Genomic DNA, 22,254 nt, shown 5'->3' with positions numbered 1-22,254 from the left:
TCTCACCATCATCACCTAAATTCACCTTAGAGTCATTATGTTTTACAGGCTACTTAGAAATTGTAAATAATTGAAGCATTATAGGGTAGACAGTGTGTTTATAACATGACCTCATAGACAACAAAGATCACTAAAGAGGCCAAGTAAATCAGCCAACCACATGATTTAAAAGTCAAGTTATTTTATTTGGCACATCCCATACATAGTAGTACACAAGAGTAACATTCTTGCCTTGCCCACTGTTCTAGTGTGGAACAAAAATGACCACAAAAGGGCACACATGTGTCTAATGTCAGATTGCTCCTGATCACATCAGGACAGTGGTTGCAGCTCCTCTGTATCAGTTTGTAACCTTTCCATGTTGACGGAGCAGGTGACATTGGTTGGCAGTGTAGAAATTCACCATAATAGATGTTAGGGTTGAACTTATCATTTAGGCATTTAGCTGCTTTAACTTATCCAGAGTGACTAACAAGTTTCAATAAGCAAGGTAAACATGCATCAAATGCAGAGAGACAAATGTTGCCTCAGTAAACCAGGATTAAAAATAATTTACACATTGAAACTATAGGATAGTATATACATAATGAACCTAGTATCTAAATAGCATTCCATCTCAATTGAATTGGAATCTTTGCAGACGTATGTATGGTCATCCAGACTAGGCCAAAAGCAACAAGACAGGTCATCTTTTCTTTTCTCCCACGATTTTGTAACACATTTTACACCCAGTGCTAATTTCTTAAAATGTAATCCTGGGAGCTACTCACCCTCTGCCAACCTGGAGAGAGCCCCAAACTGAACTCATCCTTCAATGCACGAGGAGTGAGCAGTGTTTTTATTACTTTTTAAACAAAAAACATAAGGCCCAAGCTGAGCTAATCCTTCAATCCATGAGGAGTGAGCGGTGTTGAAAAAATAAATAAAAATAAGGCCCAAAAGGCCCAAGCTGAGCTCATCCTTCAATCCATGAGGAGTGAGCAGTGTTTTTATTACTTTTTAAACAAAAAACATAAGGCTCAAGCTGAGCTCATCCTTCAATGCATGGGGAGTGAGCAGTGTTTTTATTACTTTTTAAACAAAAAACATAAGGCCCAAGCTGAGCTCATCCTTCAATGCATGAGGAGTGAGCAGTGTTTTTAAACAAAAAAAAAAGGCCTAAGCTTAGCTCATCCTTCAATGCATGCGTGTTTTTTTTTATATATATATTTTTTATCCCACGATTTTGTAACCCATTTTTCACCCCTGTGTGAATCATCTAATGTGATCCTGGGCTCTACACACCCTCCGCCAACCTAGTCCCCATATATGGGGGACAAGGGGAGACCAACCTAGTCCCCATATATGGGGGACAAGGGGAGAGCAACGGACTTGGACTCATGCTTCCTTCATGCCTGAGTGTCCAAGTTGCTCCTTTACACCTGACAGGGGGGAGTTTCCCTGGTTGGACGTAGCGCGTGGAAGGAACACGTTATTTGTGTTCCAAAAAAAAAAAAAGAAAAAAAAAGATGGATGGATGGCCAACGAGGGCAGTGTTTAGGGATTGCAGGCTGGGCACAAATACTCCTCATCCTCATTTGTAATGCCTACGCATATTTGGTGGTACCACAAGCTACAAGAGGAGCATTGAATCTGAAAGAACATGAATACATTGTTATTCATGTATTTAGTTAAAGTTCACTCACAGTTAGGTTTTTGTATTGAGTTGTGCTTGAAATGTACTGTAATTCTGCAAACTGTTAACGAATACCTCAATCAATCAAATTAAAGAAAGAATGTGCTCTCCATGTAAAGAACTTTAAATGTTTCCTACCCAGTCATCCACAGCAGCTGACTTTCCTGCCTTCACTGTGGTTATCTCCCCACAAAAGCGGCAGAGTTTTGCCAGGTCATCTATGAAAATATATTATTCAGTTAAGTGAAGTCAAATGTTTTGCTTTTGGTGAGGCTAATAATCAAATATGTATATGAAGCCTACCAGAGTCCTCCATTAGCTTAATGCCAATGTTGGACCTTGTGGTATTTATGTCGGACTCGATATCATACCCATGACCCATGACCAGCTGCTCTGCAATCTTAAAATACAGGTTAGTGTTAGTTGTGTTCTTTTAGAATGTATGAAATTAATTGTTACTATAGGATATAAATTATAGTCTATATAATTACTTTACTTACTTTGCATACAAGCACCCCACATGAAGTGGCATCCCTTTGGCGAGGATGAGAGACGGTCTCACACTGCCACCGTGAAATGGTGCCACCGCCTCTCATCCTTCGCATATAAGCTCTGAAGAATAAACAAAACTGTTTGTTACGTGCACGTCAGAAACCATTGAACATATTTACAATGAAGCACAATAAATGTTGGATTTACTTGCCTTGTTGCATTTTCACAAGTCTTCACCTTCTGTGGTGTAGCCATCATTGGATCCACAAAAATGGCTCGGTTATCCCTGGGATACATGACCTTCAGTAGATAGGATACATTAATACTTCAAAATATTAGTTGTAAATATAGCTGCATAACTTGCATTCATTAAAGTTCACTTACTACAAGTGTGTAGTGGCCGTCTTGGCACACTGCCCCCATTATCATATCCCATGCCAGGGGATCAATCTGCAATTGATAATTTAATTTGTGAACATGGTGTGATTGTAACACTGTAACACTTTTAAAACCAAACGTTATCCTTACTTTTTTAACGCCCCTGGATTTTAATTCCCATATAAGGGTCATCTCAGACACGGGGATGATTTTTATGGCCCTTTTGGCTTTTTGGGCCACCAATGCCAGGTATGCATTTATTATCCACACACACACACACACACACACACACACACACACACACACACACACACAATAAGTTACAATTAAAAAACACTTGCATATCAACACTTGCTCACAAAACAAGACACTTACTTCGCAGTGGACCATTGTTCCTGGGGCAAGGCTCTGAATGTCCATCGTCAATACCTTGAATTGGTTGACCTTGGACCATATAATTTGGCCTTTTTGCCCTCTCCATACAGCATGGAGAACTGCAAAATCAGAACATTTCAGTCATTCAAAATTGTAAATGGTATTATTATTCTGGATGTCACATTATTGAAGGTATTTACCATCTTTATGATCCTCTCCTGATCTGGCAGGTGGTGAGTTTGAGATGCCTGCAGATGGTGGGTTGTGGAGGGCAGGTGGAGGCCCAGAGGGGCTGAATGAAGGCTGTGCGGGGCCCAGGTCAGGAAGAGGGCTGGAACAGGGACTGGGTGACTGCAGTTGGGGAGGGGGAGGACCAGGAGGGTGAGATAAAGGACAAAGCGGTGGTGAAGGGGGGTGAGCCAGAGGAAAGGTTCCAGCTGGCTTTAGAAACTTTGCTGGAATCCTCTCCTCTGGCTCTACGTAGCGCGAAAGCTGGTCCAAATTAGCAATAAGCTTCTCATGTTTGTTCCCAACCAAGTACACCGTTTTGTCCTTTATGTCGGTGATGGTGTATGGCCCCAGCAATGCCATTTTACCTCCCTTCCTCTGCTCCTCCCTGATGTTTTTTCTCAGGACCAGATCCCCAACTGCAAAGTCGTCATCCCAGCCCTGCTCCAGCTTCCTCTTCCTGACCTTGTCCTGTTGTTTTTTGACATTGCCCAGCACAGCCTCATATATAGCGGGTTTCTTTTTCAGCCCCTCAAAGACCTCCTCCTGCATCACCAACTCCTCCATTCTTTCTGGTGTCACCTAAAGTACAGAAAAATAAAAAAATAGCAAATGTATAACGGGGTTTGAACGTGACTTGGTGCTAACAAAAGGAGCCACTTACATCATAGTCCACCAGAACCTCCGAGGGGTACCTCGCCTCTCTCCCAAACATCATGTAATATGGTGAGTGCAAGGTGGTGAAGTGCTTTTTGGTGCGCACAGCAAACATTGTGGCCTGGAGATGTTTATCCCATGTTTTGGGTGTTTCAGCACAGTGTGCTCTGAGAGACCTGAAAATGTTCACAATACATAACATAATAGCAGACATTCAGATGCATTCAATGTAGTCTACAGCAGTCTACAGTCTACAACATGAGTTGTGTAGGTGTGTCTGGACTCTGGACAGAGATGCAATTAACTTACCTCTGGATGGTACTATTCATTTTCTCCACCTGGCCATTTGTTTGTGGGTGGTATGGCGCGGAGAAGCTGCGCTGGATGTGAAGCTTTTCACAGAGCCTCTTATTCACCTTAAATTACATTTTGCATTCATAATAAATTAGATTTCTAATGGAATTTGACACAAATAGCAAAGTGCTACATTGCATCAAAGTCTCAAAGAAGTATCATAATTCTGCTCAATGGAATGATTGAGTCCCAGCCCCGACTATACACAGCTACTACTAATAAAATAAAATAAAAAAGTATAATTTGTAATGTACTGTATATACTGTATGTACTGTACCTGGTTCCTAAATTCTGAGCCCTGGTCAGTCAAAAGGCGAATTGGTGCCCCCCACTTGTAGACATAGTCTAAGATGCACGCCGTGACTGTTTCAGCATCTTTTGTTTTAAGAGCATATGCCTCCGACCACTTGGTGAAATAATCAACTATTACACAAATATACTTGTTTCCGTCCTCCGTCTCTGTCAGGGACATCAGGTCCATTCCCACCAATTCAAATGGCTCCTTGACCTGAAAATAAGTTTGTTTAAAAAGAGCAATTATACAGAGATCTGTATATAATTGCTGGTGGTAGCCCATCTTAGCACATTAAGATGCATGGGATATTCAGTTGTACAAGACTCACAGAGATGGGGTTGTACTGCACTTTGCCTTTTAGGTTGCTCCTCTTTAGTTGGCAACGTGGACACTCTGCAACCTTAAGTCAAATGATATGCACATTAACACACTAACACACACACACTCTCTCTCTCTCTCTCTCTCTCTCTCTCTCTCTTACCCATTTTCTGATGTCCTTTTCCATTCCAGGCCAGAAATATCGCTGAATAATTGCATTATGCGTTTTTTCTGCCCCACAGTGACCTCCAATCTCACTGTTATGGAATTCATCAAAATACCCCGATGCCTCCGCAGCCGATAACACAACCTACATAGTTAGATAGCATAGAGATGAGATAGACAGATACTTAGATTCCTCTTTTGTTACCCATGGGGAATTAAAGTATTTGAGCACCAAAAGTAACAAATATAGTTACCTTAGCCAAATGTGGCTCTGCGTTCTTCCTTCGTTTGCACCAGTATTTCAGCACTCCATCTAGTACAAATAAAATTCAACCTTAAATGTGATGGCAAAAATATACAATTTCTGATCTTATAAAACAACTTATGGAGATTGACAGTGTAACAATACATACCCTCAAGCACATCATTTTCGTCTCTCTTCTTCGCATTCCACCTGTCTTGCTTGGTTACAATTTTGCCTTCTTCAGGCTCTGGATAGCGTTGGTGTAATTTATAATCCATGATCTTGGTGTACAGTTTTGGGTCCATATTTCCTCAGGATATTCACTTATTCAACTATCTTAAATGCTTAATTCTGCTTCCTTGTCTCCTACTCCCACAGAGGTGTGTGTTTTGCACAACCTTATATTGTGTTTGTTAATTGAGCAAGCCAATTAGCATCACACCTAAGTCACCCCCCCTCTACATTTTTTCCCTCCATGTTAAAGGGATAGTTCACTTTCAAACATGTTTGGGTTGATTTTAAAATCTAAGCTGGCTTTTGTGAGCACCCCAGACAGTTTTAAAAGTTTCTTGATTCAGTCTGATATTTGATATTAATTTTATCAAACATTGCCAACTTCCTATACAAACCCATTGAATTTAAAACTCCATGAAATATGCCTGGATGCTACTACTCACATTAGTCAGGGGACATGAATAAAATCTGGGAATACATTTCTTACCAAGAAACTGTCAAACTAGGGGGTTTTCATCATGATTCTGAATCCATTCCAAACATTAGTTTTGCACAAAAACACTCATTGGCCTTAAAAAGGCCATAGTCGTCGTTACAAATGTGATGAGGTCAGCACATTTGGGCACATTTGGGTAAGTGTTTATGGCTGTTTTTAGCCCAAGGAGTGTTTTTCGTGCAAAACTAATGCTTGGAATGGATTCAGAATGATGAAAACCCCATAGTTTGACAGTTTATGGTAAGAAATTTATTCCCAGATTATACTGATAATATTCCCTGACTATGTATGATATGGATTAGCCGCAATTTGCAACTTTTTTACAATGGGTTGAATCTAGAGTTGCAACAACAATCAATCAATAAATCAATAAATCAATCAATCTTTATTTATATAGCACGTATAAAACAACCGGAGTTGACCAAAGTGCTTCACAAGCTATGTTAGTTGCAAACCATTGTGGTGTCTGATGAGGTCTGAACTTAACCTAGTGACCATGAAGGTTTTGTGCGTTAATGGCTGGTTCCATACTCCATGATGTGATTGTGGTTAATAAACGTCGTCGATAGAATGGCACACTGGACTGTGCTCCAGACAGGTGAACTTATGCTGAGAACAGGACAAGTTCGAATCCCGTCAGAAAGGGTTTATTTAATTTTTTATTCCTTCATTCATCATGCGTTTATTTTCACGCACATGCTGGGCTACATGGTTAATGTACGTGACACGTACTCATACTTCAATGGCGAATAGAATAGAATGTATTAAAAGCTAATGTATAATTTAAGAAACAAGAGTCGGACAACCCCTTCTTCCCGTGACAGTCAACAACAACAAAACCTGGCGAAGGTCCACAGACTCCACACAACGCCTGCCCGACGCTTAAGACAAGAATCACATCGGTAGGCTTATAGGCTATGTTGTTTGGAATTGTGATTAAAATAAAGGGGACACACAGGCATTGACGCGGACAGCTACGCATTATTTCACTGTGAAAAACATCTGTCGTTTCGGTCCGTCTCTACGGCGACGGTTGACGCGGACTGAAGTTGACATGGTCTGATGACAAACTAGAACACCGGAGCACTGGGCAGCACACCGAAACCTATAACCCCTAGCACCTCTCGGACCCCCGGTTGAGCTCATTTCATCGCTACCCGTGGGGTCCCTGTTCATCAGTTGAAATCCTTATGGAAATGATGGTACACAGACATAAATAACTTCGGAAACGTCTTTGCTGGCTAGTGGCTAGCTGCCGTTCCTGTATACGTTCCTGCCTCTGATCTGCTCTGTCGTAGCTATAGCCACTAGCTAGCCAGCTAGGCGGTACAATGGTATGTCAATAAGGAAGGAAGGAATAGAGAATTTCAAGCTGCCAAAACGGTCAAACACAGATTAAAAATACTTAATGTCCTTATGATATTCCTTCATTGCAGACCAGTGTGCAGAGTCCAGCCTGATCGTGACGAGGTTTTGGAGTGAACCTCAGGAACCTGAAAACCACCTGGACATCAGTACGTTTCATGCTCTCTCTCTCTCTCTCTCTCTCTCTCTCTCTCTCTCTCTCTCTCTCTCTCTCTCTCTCTCTCTCTCTCTCTGTGGCTCTTTTTTTCTTTTAAGGCTAATAGGCACGATCAAACTGCAATATGCTATATGATTATGTGTTGGTAAATTAGAATGTTTGCAATAAATGGCATTTTTTATGGATGGGAATAAACGTATGGATTGGAAATGGAAAATGTATTTGCAGCTAAAACAAAAATACATCGCAAGGATGCACCTGGGACGTATCCTCAGTGATGTATCCCAAGGTCATCGGGGTTTCGGGTCTCCCAACATCATACCCCTCACTCAGGTGACCCAGCCGGGGTCACTTACGTTCCAGTAGCTACCCTCGATCAGTCCCATTAGGGAAGAACCAGGGCCACACAACAAGGCTGAACGATTTTGAGAAAAAAATCTAATTGCGATTTTTCTGACCAATATTGACTCGCGATATATATATTTTTTAAATCACACCCATGTGAAGTAAGTGGTGCAACTTCGTGTGGGCGTCCCCGGGAGGGGGGTCCCCGAAACTTCCAGGCCCACAGGAACGCGCCCAGGGTGCCGGCCCGGTTCAGGCGAGCCGCCCCGCGTCCGAAACGGTCGAGAAATGACAGTTACCGTGTGGGGGTCCCTATAATGTACTGTACAGTCACTGTACTGTACTGTACTGTCACACCCGAAATCATCATATAATGTAGGCTAACCAAATTGACCTGTGTTTAATTAACTACCATAATAATGTGTGTTAAAATTGTAGAAATAATTGTAAATAGCTCTCTGGATACAGACCATAAATGCAATGTAATTTCCAGACTTTCTATTTAAGTGCAATTGCTATTAGGCTACAGTTATCTAATCATCAGAGCACAATATTGTGATTCTCATTTAATATTCACATTTAGATATTCTGTTCAATTGATTTGTTTGTTTTTGAGGGGCACTAGCCCCTCCAATACCTATCCAGCCTTTAGTGTATGTACACAAAGGTCCTACAGAAACATTACATTCTCATTGACAATTTTATGTCAGTGTCTGAGCGAAGACATAGGCCTATAGTGTCTATTTTACGTCATGATGATGTACGATGATAAGAGTGCCCCTCACTTCACACGGGTGGGATTCTTTTAACCAAATAAAAGCATATGCATTGCATAAGTGTAGGCTACATTTTGACAGATGTGATGACATATTTGGCTATCAATTATTAGAGAATATTTTTGTCTGAGGTTTAAGACAAGCTCATAACTTTAACTTCAATGTTCATTAGCTTGTTGGCCGGCTATTTCCCCACCACGGGTCCTGTAAGCTCTTTTTGAATGACGGCTCTACTCGGATTTCGGTACAATTTCGCAAGACCTCGCTCAGACAAATCATTACAAATGTAGCCTACATGCACCACAATGGGGACCGGTTCACCAGAATCGTGGACGACGACAATGTAGCATTAAAATAAACAGGGGACAAGACAAGACAGCAGGACAGTGCCCGTGCCATGCGAAGGTTTGTGGTGTTGCTGCGACTTTCGCTGTACCATGACTGGTCTTGCACAAAACTCTCTTGTTGGACGTCTTAACGTCAAAACCAAAATAATGCCATATCCCCGAATTGCCTGATCACTTTGGGATTAAATTGTGCGTGTAAAGGCAACTTCTCAACAAAAGAATGCCAGTGAGGGATATGGTGTGAAGCTCTTTCCAACGCGTGGTGATGATGACAGTAACTCAGGCCGTCTCGTTGAGTGCATTTAAAAGGTTTTATTTTTGCTTGCAGGATGGATAAAGCATGACATAAAAGCCGGGTATTTAAACTGTAACTTAAACAATAAACTGGTGCTACAAAATAAACAATATAAATCATAACAACTGAAAAACAAACAAAACACTGAAACGCTTCCCTGTGGAGTTTCCCAAATTCCCTGCTGCCGTGCACCTGTGACACATACAAGTAGGCTGTGCCTGTGATTGACTGAACCCGCCTATGCCTAACCTGACGCTGCCAGATCCAAAAAGCTTGCTACACAAGTTTGTTTCACAGCTTATTGGGATCTGGGATCTCGGGAGGCAATTCGATGACGGGGCTGTTCATTTTTTTCAAGATGATTGGATGGGACCGTCTGTCTATCACTGTGTGGGCGTGCAAACACAACCAATCATATTGACGTGTCTATATAGCTTCACATCCGGTTTCGCACATATCCCGCCCTTAGCTCACGCTGATTGGTTCGGTACAGGAGCTGTTCGTTGTTAGCTCAACTCCCTGAGAGATCCCAGATGGTTGCGGTGTTGGGAAACATTGTTACCCAATACCGCCCCCATCTGGCAAAGTCAGGTTAGCCTATGCCCAGGTTGTCATAGAAACTTCACAACAAATTAACCACAGCATAAAATGATCAAATTGGCTACAACAGTGCAGATTTAAGAAAGTTTCTTCGGGCTCTGCAGACGCTATGCTTGCATCTGCTCCTCAACTGCTGCTGACTTCTAGCATGATAACATTAGCATAGACGTAAATGATGACTTTGTTTTGGGCACTGGCCGAGCGTGTACACATCATGACTGCAGTCACATGCACTGCCGGGACACTTCTGATTGGTTAGAATACAGCCGTGTTGTAAATACTGGATCAGCCGCGCTCCGGGTTGAATATTCAACCTAGGGTGACTCAGGGGCCACTCAGCGAAATACCAAAAGTCCAAGGGCCTCAAGCCCAAATAATGTTGGTCCTATATTGGATTTTTTTTGTCCGTGATTTTCTAACAATGACTCATGAGTAGTCTAAATATTGAGGAAACACACAGAAAACAGACTACATTTCCATCTAGGAAAGCCCAAACCTCATTGAACAAAATTATTGTCATAATAATGAGATTAAGTTGCAAAATGAGGCTTTTATTCACAAAATGTGAACAGACTACTGTTGCAAATAAATCAAATATCGGAGATAACCAAGAGGCCAATACTACTGAAATGAATAAGCCATATCACAGTCTCATGGATTGGTACAAATAATAACATACCTATAAATTACAGTTTTGGAAACAAACGTATATGTTTCCTACTTAATGGGCTCAGGCTCTCTGGATATAATGATAAGGCTCTCTGGACAAGTGGACATACTTGATTCCAGATCAAGAATCTGGCTTCACTCACCAAATGTGAATATTAACAGTGCAACAATGTAATAAGTGCAATAAGTCAGGAAAAAAGGCAAAATACTCAAATTAAATATAGGTCTATACTTGAAAACATCTGCCTACAGTTGGCTTCAGTCAGTGGCTGACAAACACAACAGAGAATCATGAATATCTTCCAGTGACATTCAGTCAAGCTTAACTTTACGAAATACTGCTTACAAATGAAAACGAATAGTTTATAAATCAGCTAAATCAGGTTTGATTTGGGCGACATCTGTTAAAGAGGAGGCAGGAGAGAGACGACATAGGCCTACATCGGGGACGGTAAACAAAACAGTAAACGCCACAACTACATGACGAGAGAGAGAGAGACACAGAGAGAGACACGGCGGGGAGGGAAAGAGAGAGAGAGGGAAGGGGGAGAGTGATTTCTTACTTATGTGACACTTAAGTCTGCATTTTCGCCACTCCTCCGACAGTCCTGCATGCATGGTGCTTGTCAATGAAAGCGTTGCGCTGTTTTGACTTAATTCCCATTGTTAAGGCACTTTCACGTACATTGATCCTTTCCGAAACAAGCCAGGGAGGATCTTCTTTGCACAAGCACAAAACATGCCGTTTTCTGTCCGCGCCCGTAACTTGTTTGCAGTGCACTTCCTCCTCATGAGGTTGTTGTTTACCGAACGCGAGCCGATATACAACTGCTCAACGCGCCGTGGATGCATGCTGCAGCTAGCTTGTGGACTTGTAAATCGACAACAACACACCCACTTTTTGTCAGCAGGAAGAACAAACGGCTCAGTAGCGCATGATCGCATCATGTGGTTAGAAACGCTAGAAATGACTTTTCTTCACTGAAAGCAGAGCGGGCCGCGGGTTGAGTAGCGTTGTTTTAGACGAAAGAAAACTTTATTTTGACTTTGCGCGTCCCGATGGTCTCATCAAAGAGAATTTTAATGATTCTGAGCTTTATTTTTATTTTTTATTTTTTTTCACCAAATGTCAATAAAATAATATGGGTCGCGCATATTTAATAGAGTCGGTCGGCAAACGGGAACCAACTTTTTCTTTGTTAGGCTAATGGTTTACTCTCATTGTATATTTTCCCCCTAGACTTCCTGCCCCTGCCTGTGTGTAAAGAGGAGGTTTCCACTGAACACGAGGAGAGGAGCCCCAGTCTGGTCCAGGAGGAACTACAACCTCCACTCATTAAAGAGGAACAGGACGGCCTACTTCAAAGACCAGAGGAGGTGATGACGTTACTACCACCAGTGAAAATTGAAAATGATTATAATGATGAAAACAGAGAGACAGAATCTGTAGACAGCACCTCAACTGAACGCATGAAAACACAAGCTGGTGTAGAGGACTGTGGAACATCACAGCCATCTAGTAGTGAACACATGAAAATACAAGTTGATGTAGTGGACTGTGGAACATCACAACCAACCAGAGATGAGCAGCCCCTCTCTACACACTGTTCTGAATCAGGTCAGTTGGCTGTAAACACACTGGATTCACACAAGGCACAGGATGTGGAAGAACAAACATTGTCTTCAAGCCACTTGCTGTCCCAGGACCAGACACTGTCAACACAAACTCACTCCACAAAGAGCCAAATACAAAAGAAAGGTTTTAGTTGTACAGAGTGTGGCAAAATGTTTAAACAAAAGGGTAATCTGAAGAGGCACAAACTTGTTCATACAGGGAAAAAACCCTTTAGTTGCAAAGTTTGTGTTAGAGGCTTTAGTCAAAGTAGTGATCTAAAAACACACATGAGGACTCATACAGGGGAAAAGCCCTTTAGTTGTTCAGATTGTGGTAAAGGCTTTGCTTCAACGGGTACTCTGAAATCACACATGAGGACTCATACGGGGGAAAAGCCCTTCGGTTGTTCAAATTGTGGTATAGGCTTTGCTACAACAAGTAATCTGAGGACACACATGAGGACTCATACAGGGGAAAAACCCTTTAGTTGCAACGTTTGTGGTAAAGGCTTTAGACAAAGTGGTGATCTAAAAACACACATGAGGACTCATACAGGGGAAAAACCCTTTAGTTGTTCAGATTGTGGTAAAGGCTTTGCTGTAAAAAGTAGTCTGAGGTCACACATGAGGACTCATACAGGGGAAAAACCCTTTAGTTGCAACGTTTGTGGTAAAGGCTTTAGACAAAGTGGTGATCTAAAAAACCACAAGAGGACTCATACAGGGGAAAAACCCTTTAGTTGTTCAGATTGTGGTAAAGGCTTTGCTGTAAAAAGTCATCTGAAAATACACATGAGGACTCATACAGGGGAAAAGCCCTTTAGTTGTTCAGATTGTGGTTTAGGCTTTACTCAAATGATGAATCTGAAATCACACATAAGGACTCATACAGGGGAAAAACCCTTTAGTTGCAACGTTTGTGGTAAAGACTTTAGTCGAAGTGAGGTTTTAAAAAGACACATTTGGACTCATACAGGGGAGAAGCCCTTTACTTGTTCATATTGTGGTAATGGCTTTGCTACAACAAGTCATCTGAAAATACACATGAAGACACATGAAAAGCCCTTTAGTTGTTCAGATTGTGGTTTAGGCTTTAGTCGAATGGCCCATCTGGAATCACACATGAGGACTCATACAGGGGAAAAACCCTTTAGTTGTAAAGTTTGTGGTAAAGGATTTAGTCGAAGTGATGTTTTAAAAATACACATGAGGGATCATACAGGGGAAAAGCCCTTTAGTTGTTCAGATTGTGGTATAGGCTTTGCTGACTCGAGTAATCTGAGGTCACACATGAGGACTCATACAGGGGAAAAACCCTTTAGTTGCAACGTTTGTGGTAAAGGCTTTAGACAAAATGGTGATCTAAAAACACACATGAGGACTCATACAGGGGAGAAGCCCTTTACTTGTTCAGATTGTGGTAAAGGCTTTGCTGCAACAAGTTATCTAAAAAAACACATGAGGACTCATACAGGGGAATAGCCCTTTAGTTGTTCATATTGTGGTTTAGGCTTTACTCAAATGACCCATCTGAAATCACACATGAGTACTCATACAGGGGAAAACCCTTTAGTTGCAAAGTTTGTGGTAAAGGATTTAGTCAAAGTGATGTTTTAAAAACACACATGAGGGCTCATACAGGGGAAAAGGCCGTTACTTGTACAGTTTGTGGTAAAGGCTTTAGTGTAAGTGGTCAGTTAAAAGCAAACATGATTATTCATACAGGGAAAAACCCTTTAGTTGCTAAGTGTGTGGTAAAGGTTATCGTCAAAGTGGTGATCTAAAACACATGACTCATACAGGGGAAAAGCCCTTTAGTTGAAAAGTTTGTCGTAAAGGCTTTAGTCAAGTGACCCTTCAGAAATCACACATGAGGACTCATACAGGGGAAAATCGCTTTAATTGCAAAGTTTGTGGTAAAGAATGTAGTCAAAAGAGTCATCTGAAATCACATATGCAGACACATACAGGTAAAAACAGGGGGGTCCCTGTGCGTGTGTCCAACAGCCAGTCTCCAGAGTGGAGCAGGCTAGAGGCAGTGAGAGCATGCCGGGAGTAATATATGGAAACTTCAGTATAGCAAGAGTTGCTATGTGTGAACATTTTATTGTGTAATCCCGTTTGTTGTTATCACCGTTAGTAATTCTATATTCTGAGCACCAGGGCCACGGAAGCCTGCTTTCATATCGAATACATACATGTAAATATATATTGTTTTCCACTAATTTGTATGCCACCGAGTAATAATAAAGACCTTTGGCATTTTACCACCTTGCCTTAATTATTTACAATAACTGCCATAGACTCGGTGAGTCGTAACAGCGCTATACATCTGTTGCATACTTTTGAGGTCTGTCTGTCTCTGTCTGTCTGTCACGCACGCAGACAGACATGTCCACAGATATTCATTTAACGAGGGTGGAGGGGGGCTTTATGGAATTAAATTACAGTGGTATACGAACAATGAATGGGCTTAATACATATTTTTTCATTCCCATTAATAATCATTATCATTATTAGTATTATTATTAGGCCTATTAGTATTATTATTATTATTATTATTAGGCCTAATAATAGGCCTTCGGGGTCGCCAAAGGATCTCGTCCCTCCTGAAATAATGACCAGAAGTAAGTCTTTGAGAACGGGTTTCTCAGGCCAGGTGGTCCATTAGACCAGGATCCCTAATTATGGATACCGTTTATAAGGCATTTATAAGGAACCAGGCCGTTATTTGCAGTAGGTCGTTATTTCTTTTCCCACCGGCCATTATTTGGTTACAGTTCCTGTTCTTGCATGTTTTTTAGTCCAAAATTAAAAGGTACGATAAACATAGTCATACATATATATATATTTTTTTAATATTGAGAATATGGGAGCTTATAGGCAGCTCCTGCTGCTTAATTGATTTGACCCAACATGAAAGTGTAATACAATGGAATCGGAAGAACAAAGAGAGAGGTTAGAAAACAGAAAGGCAGTCAGTACCTCATCTCTTCATCGTTCCAGGAAATCCTCATTCCTTTCCCGACTCCTCCTGCAGACGGCTTGATCATCACTGGGTAACCTAGCATCACAACAACCAAATGCCATTATTGGTTAGGCCTACCTAGCAAAATACAGCAACAAAACAACCAACTCATCAGTGTAAACGCAAACCATCATTCAGTGTAACACACCGAGGTATCTGAAATCAGCGTCTCTGTACTGTGAACGGTGTTGAAAAGCGGACAAGCTAAAGAAGTCAAGGCAAACGATCTATTAACAACCTATCAGCTCTTGTGTTTCAAATCAAGGAACCTCTGCTCAGCCATAGTCAAAAATAAAACGTGATATGACCCCAATTTGTCTCAGTCAAAGTGAGACAAACTTGAAAAAGAACAGGGTGCTTCAGTTTGGTTGTCTTTTTTTTCTTTTCTTTTTTGTACCTATGTTTTAGAGGGCTACATCTGGGCTGTCGGAAATGAGTACGTAAATTATGTCATATGGCAGCCAAGTCTTAACCTGACTCCGCCAGATGGTGGAAGTAGGGCGTTCCTCCTCCTGTTTTCCCATTTGGACTCTCTCGGACAGAGACAATGCACTCCAAACCATTTCTGATCCAATCCAATCCAATCCACTTTATTTATTTATAAAGCACATTTTACAGTGGCCAGATGCAGCACTTCCACAACCAGCTGAGTCAGGAGGTCCTGGGACTCAAGCAGGAGGTGGACTACCCTCTGCCTGGAGAGTATACAGGTGAACTGATAGGGCTAGAGTACCTATACTCCCAGACAGAGGCAGTGCTGGATCTGGAAGTTGGCAGGGATCCCGATGTTCCGGATGGGATCGGCGACGAGGACTACGACGGTGGAGGACGAGGGCTTTGAGGACGTGGCGTTGGTGGACGACGACCCCACCCTGTCCCTATACAGCCTGGAAGAAACGCTGCCACCCATTGCCCGCCCGGCAGCCCCGTCTTCCACCACCGTAGCGCCTATACGCCGACCCAATCGGACCCTGCCGACATGCCACTGTCTGGGCCAGCCGAGCAGAGGACCGTCCCTGACAGCCAGGCCGCTCCCCAGGATGAGGATGATGCCACACCTGGGCCAGCAGAGGCTGCTCCCCAGGATGAAGGCACACCTGGGCAAGCTATGGGGAGCCGGACGATGTATGTATTGTACACAGCATCGTGATTGATGAGTAGGAACGAGTCCGTATGTGGAACATATTAACAACTTTACAATTTCCATTTTTTTTGTTTCTATTTCTGTTTAGGATGCCATGGGTCCTGATGGAGCCATGGGTTACCAGCATGTCGTCTGCCTGGCTGTCAGTCTGGTGAAGCTGCGACAACAGCATGCCGTGACGCGGGCCAAGGAGAAGGAGATACTCGCCCTCTGGGAAAAGCTTCCAGAGAGTGACAAGGCAGCAGTCTCCTACTCCAAGGTCCGACTCACTAAAGCGGGACGGTCAAGGCCTTCCAAGACATCTGTCATTCCAGGGAAATACAGTGTGAAGACGTAAGCTGTTGGCATATATAGTGCTTATTATTTTGAATACGTTATTATTATTATTATAGTATTGTCATTACCTGTGTCATTACCTGTGCTTTTCTTTGGTTGTTTATTTTACAGCTCTATGCTCGGCTCCGGGTCTCCTCCTGCACAATGGCCCGACTGCAGCCGCCTTGTCGAGGCCATGTGCATTCAGCTGAGCCGCATCTACCCTGCTGGCAGGAGTATGTGCGGCGTGCGGCTGAAACGGTGGGGGTTGGTGAAGCGGGACTACTGCAAGGTCAGGGACTTAGTCCTGGCCAACCCGACCCTCATGGCCCAGACCAAAATCCAGCTCGTCAAGCTCAATGAGGTGACACTGAGGCAGTGGTGAGTTTTAACCCATTCTGACCTGAGATCAGATTCATACGAGGTTTCCACTGGACACACACACTGGTCTGATTAACCCATTCTGACCTGAGATCAGATTCTAAAAATGTCTGTCGTTCTTCGATTTAAAAAAAAATAGCAGACCTACAAGCTCGTAGCGCGCCACTCGGTGGCGCGCTATGAGCTTGTAGATCTGCTATTTTTCAATAGCTAAAGCATAACATGATGCTGACACCAAAACGGGTTCCCGGTCAGAATGGGTTAACACATTATTGTTAAGCGCTACGATCTTGTAGATCTGCTATATCTGAAAAGTCCTGAAAATGTGGCGCAAATTTTAATATATTATTTCATTGCGAACGCTTTTAACTCAAATCTTTGCTTGTGTGTGGGGGGGGGGGGGTCGTCCGTGGAATATCATATTTTCAGATGGGTGTCGGCGGCCAAATACAGATAATGTTTGGGGGGTTCTTTTAGATTCGGCCTCAGGTCTAAATGGGTTAAACTGCTGAAATAAAAATGTGTTTTAAAAAAGTAAAAAGTAATTCCTGTCTGCATTTCGCCTGCAGGTACAATGTCAGGGAGAAGAGACAGGAGCGGGACGTCCTTCACCTGACTGTGGACCAGCCCAGTGTCTCTGACATTAGCTCCGAGCCTCTCCTGGCTGCTCTGAGCAGGCCAGTGCAGCTGCCGCGACACCGGCACCGCCCAATGGCTGCCATCAGTCTCCGTCCACTCCTCATCCGCCAGCCTACCCTTGTGCTGCCGCCTCCTCCTCCTCCTCCTCCTCCTCCTCCTCTTCCTCCCCCTATCCAGCTCATCGCCCCTGGACTTCAGCCCATCGCCCCCCGGCTCCATGCGGCGATTGTCCCTCCCACATCCACACTCCCAGAAATCAGCAGGACCACTTTGTGGCGCAGGAAGAGGAAGGAGGAGGCTGCAGCAGCGCAAGGGACTCCTGTACGGAACACAAGTGTAGCCTTCCACTCCTGCTCCAAATGCAAAAGGCCCAAGACCAAGGCATTTGACCACAGCCAGTTCACAGTGGATGGCAGGAAGGTGCACTTTTGTTCCCTGGCGGAGGGAATGTCTGTGCAGGAGTGGCTGGGGATGATGAGGAAAGGTGGTGAGGGTGGTGGTGGGACTTAAGCTGACGATGAGAGCGCCCCTCACTTCACATTGTTGGGATTCTTCAGTGGTGCAATTATATATATATGCCAAACAGATAATAGCAACGGGGCAATATATGGGGATTCTCAGAATAACTTTTTTACTGGAGACATCCGTTCAACTTCCCACATTACTCCCTCGGGTCCCCTTGCGCAAAGGGTTCCGGGCCATTCCTCTCTGTTTTGTTTAGGCCCTTTTTACAAATCAGCTACTCTTGACATTGCCTGGTGTTGAAGGCGTCTTTACATAAGATTTACATCCCATTAGACTGATCGGTCTATATGACGAGCATTCAGTTGAAGGTTTACTTGGTTTTAATATCACAATTGTTGTAGCTAATCTCAATGAATCTGGAAGTATTCCTTTATTAAATGATTCTTCATACATATCAAGAAGTGGTTTTACAAGTTGTCTTTTGAAGGTTTTGTAGAACTCTATTGGTCTTTTGAAGGTTTTGTAGAACTCTATTGGTATAGCCCATCTGGTCCAGGCGCTTTACCACTATTTATTTCTCCTATTATTTTGCTGAGGTCGTTAATTGTTAATAGGCTATCTAATTCTATTTTTTCTTCCTCTGATATAGTCTGGAATTGTAACTGATCAATTTTTTTTTGTGACTTTCGCCTTTATTTTATATGGAGGGACAGTCAGTGGTGCAATGCGTGCGTGTGTGTTCACATATTTGTTCATAATCTATGTTATTGTTGAAAGTGCCTTCCGGCCTCATTGAAAATGCATGACCTGCACGTCTTTGCTGGTCATTGTGCCTCATCATCGTAAAAAAAAAATGACTGAACTGACCCGACCCATCTCTGTAAATAATAAAAGTAGATCAGTATTCGGAAGTTTGTCATTGTCTGTCAATAATTGTATATTAATAGTCTAGCTAAATCTGATTTAACCGTATTATGGTTGTGAGCTTGTAGATCTGCTAATGTCCCAGTTCAAAGGTAAGTAAGGTTCAAAGCTGAAGGGAAGGAACCAGATCATTTAAAATCACAATAAAGTGGAAAACAAAAAATGGATAATACATTTTAAATTGATATTCTTAGATATTCAACCTCAAAGAATGAACTGGATTCCAAGAACAAAGGCCCTGGACCTTTTGAGAACCACTGTTCTGTCATATTCACAAGATTTCACACACCCAGTGCCTCTCACAATGCTGTGATTTCTCTGCATGCAATTCAAATGAATGACCACTAGGTGTCAATGCATGCACAGCGTCTGATCAATAGTTGAAATGTCAATTTGAGTTGCTATAGATGTGTTTGTGTTAACTGAACCTTCAGAACTAAGACCATTCATTGAATATGAGTAATATAGGTATGACAACCTCAAAGAATGAACTGGATTCCTTTATTATTTTAGTATTTTTATTTAATTTTAACAAACACACAAAGCAACAGAAACAACAATGGTAGTATTAAATCAAATGTAAAATTCTACAGTGTAAAGACACCAATTGAATTATAAATAATGTCAATAAAGTCTATAATAGCCCTTGTCTATAATAGCCCTTGTTGTTAGACTGTAATGTAACTGACAAACTGTAACGTAAACTGACAAACACCAGCAGCAGCGTTGCCATGTTTTGCCGCGAAAACCGGCGACCTGCCTTGTGGACGAAGCGAGGCTTGATACGAGCAGACGTGGCAACGCGAGTGGAACCGGGGCAGTCTCCCGTTGGCCGAGAGGTTGGAACTCACGGGCCAATGGGAGACCGCACGCTTTTCGGGCAATAAGGGCAGGGGGCAAAGATGGCCCTCTCTCTGCCTGCATGCGGGCTTCCCTCCCCCTAATGGCCAATTGTATTTGTATAAATGCTCAGCCAAGCCAGATGCAAATTAAGTGTCCTGTTTAGACATGTGTTTACAAGTGTCAACAATGAAGCCCTACAACTGAATTCTAATGTACTAGAATTCAGTAAATTGTTCCACGATAGTCTCTGACCAGGTAAAAGTGAGTAGGCCTATGCTTTCTGGCCAAATTACTTAAATAGATAAAGCTGGTAAAGATAAATCTTTAACCCATCTCTTTCCCTGGCTTTCAATGATGTTTAACCTAATTAACCACTGTAATATTTGTATTGCTTTGATGTTGTTTTTCTATTCATCTGTGTTGATTGTATGCTTTTTTATGATCTTGTACAGCACTTTGGTTGACCTTTGTAAATGTGTTCTAGAAATAAAGTTTGATTTGATTTGATTTGAAGGTAGATACAGGACAGAGTACCACCACATTTTTCAAGAGAAAGAGCTGTCCAGACCATCCAGAACATTTGTTGCACTGATTAAAGTGATTATTTTCACAGTTCACACTATCCGCCTTTTATTAAGAAAAAATCAGACTGAAGTCAGTGGTGCTGTACTGTACTGTACTGTACTGTACTGTACTGTACTGTACTGTACTGTACTGTACTGTACTGTACTGTACTGTACTGTACTGTACTGTACAAGCTCTCCTCCCTGGCCTCTGTCAGTGTGTTAGGCTGCACAACAGTGACACTGTGGTGACAATATGCTATTTCCGTGCCCGGACACAGGGACACACACATAGCTGTCTATAGGAGTGGTTGCACCACTAAAAAAGAGCACTGCTTAGATCACTTTTTCTGCTGAAAATGTCTATAGGAGTGGTTGCACCACTAAAAAAGAGCACTGCTTAGATCACTTTTTCTGCTGAAAATGAAAGACGCGACATGTTCCACCTCCAGACGTGAGGTGATTAGCGGTGATTATGGGCACCTGCACTATGTCACCACTCCTTTAAAAGGAACTTACATTCAGTCACTCTCCACACTGATGAAGGCTGGATAGCCGAAACGTTTGTCCCCTGTTCAAAATGCAAGAGTAACATTTTCAAACAGCAATCTTGGTGTGTGCGACCCACTACCGCTATTTCTTTGATATGTTTTGAACGGGTAACGCACCTGAAGTCATATTCAAATGAATATCCCCCGTCGAATAATGTTATACTTCATCATAAAAGAGTCACTCTTGTATGATGAAGTATAACATATTATGAAGAGTGTCACACAACAGTTGTGAAAATAGCGCAGATATACAAGCTCATCATTGCTTGATTTGTTGTGAGCTTATGTAGAGCACTATTTTTCACTTTTTCAAACTTAAATATGAATGACAATGGAATAGTTTTGGACATAGGCCTACAAGGTTTCCACCCGGCAGCAACGATATACATAGACTATGTTTCTATCGATGGCTTTTTTTTATGCTTGACACACGTTGACCAAGAAGTAGAAGGTCGTGTAGTTATTCCTTCTTGCTTCTTCCTGTTGACGCGATGTTTCTGGTTTCTCCTAAACGAAGACGGTCTCACAACAAAGTAAATAAAAGTAGTTAAAATCAGTGATGGGCCAATGAAGCTTTTATGAACCTCTGAACCACTTGAACCAATTGGTTAAAAAATGTGTTGAAGCTTTGAAGCTTCAGTGAATAGTGACATCTGCTGGCGAAATACTAGACTGCATTTAATTTAGGCAGCAGAGACAGTGAAACACTTACTACAGGACACAGCAAAACTTTAGTAAATAAACCTATATTATCAGATTAGGATTTTGTTGTGAAATCTTAGAAGGAATTACTCTACAAATAAAGACTTGAAGTTGATTGATTCATTTGTGTATTCAACTATTTGGGTAACATGTGAGCTTTATCCTCTAATTCATGGGCCTGGATTGAGTGTGTCTAAATCATAGATGCGGCTGCCTAAACTGTAATTTTAACATTGAAATAAAAGAAACAAACAAACACACAATAGTGTTTTGTATGTAGCAGTGTGATATATGTTTGTAGGATGGGGAAATATTTGACGCATCTAATGTATTGCTTATATGGCCAATTAATACATTCATGTCAGATTTAATTTAATATTTTGTACAGATCAATGCACATCGCAATGTTGATTAAACGTATTGATTAAATAACGTTTAGTTACAAATATAGATGTGCCACTTTCGTCTACTGCATTGCATCAAAATAATTACAGTAGCCTACCCCACCCCAGGTTTAAACGAAAACTGGAAGACTCACCCTGGTGCGTGCCCGTTTTTCCTCCCGGAATTTTCCCCAGTAAGGGGGATAACATTGTAATATGCTATTGGCTGTTTGTATT

The 22,254-nt window shown here is 42.1% G+C and overlaps 1 protein-coding gene across 1 annotated transcript in view; it reads left to right on the top strand.

The window, feature by feature from the left end:
* The window catches only part of LOC308320256 (uncharacterized protein), a gene marked incomplete at its 3' end in the record, with an annotated part of 54,592 nt that extends 36,496 nt beyond the window's left edge, over positions 1-18,096 (top strand). The window contains exons 4-8 of the mRNA XM_080770574.1: positions 7,348-7,425; positions 11,706-11,842; positions 16,340-16,584; positions 16,699-16,947; positions 17,517-18,096. Coding sequence (XP_080626700.1) covers positions 7,348-7,425; positions 11,706-11,842; positions 16,340-16,584; positions 16,699-16,947; positions 17,517-18,096 — 1,289 coding nt within the window. The remainder of the gene's footprint in view (positions 1-7,347; positions 7,426-11,705; positions 11,843-16,339; positions 16,585-16,698; positions 16,948-17,516) is intronic.
* Positions 18,097-22,254: the final 4,158 nt, after the last annotated feature.

Source organism: Protomyctophum bolini (genome assembly GCF_963924005.1).
Source record: "Protomyctophum bolini genome assembly, chromosome: 8".
Taxonomy (NCBI): Eukaryota; Metazoa; Chordata; class Actinopteri; order Myctophiformes; family Myctophidae; genus Protomyctophum; species Protomyctophum bolini.
The sequence above is the reverse complement of the archived record's forward strand: the minus strand, read 5'-3'. Positions and strand labels throughout refer to the sequence as shown.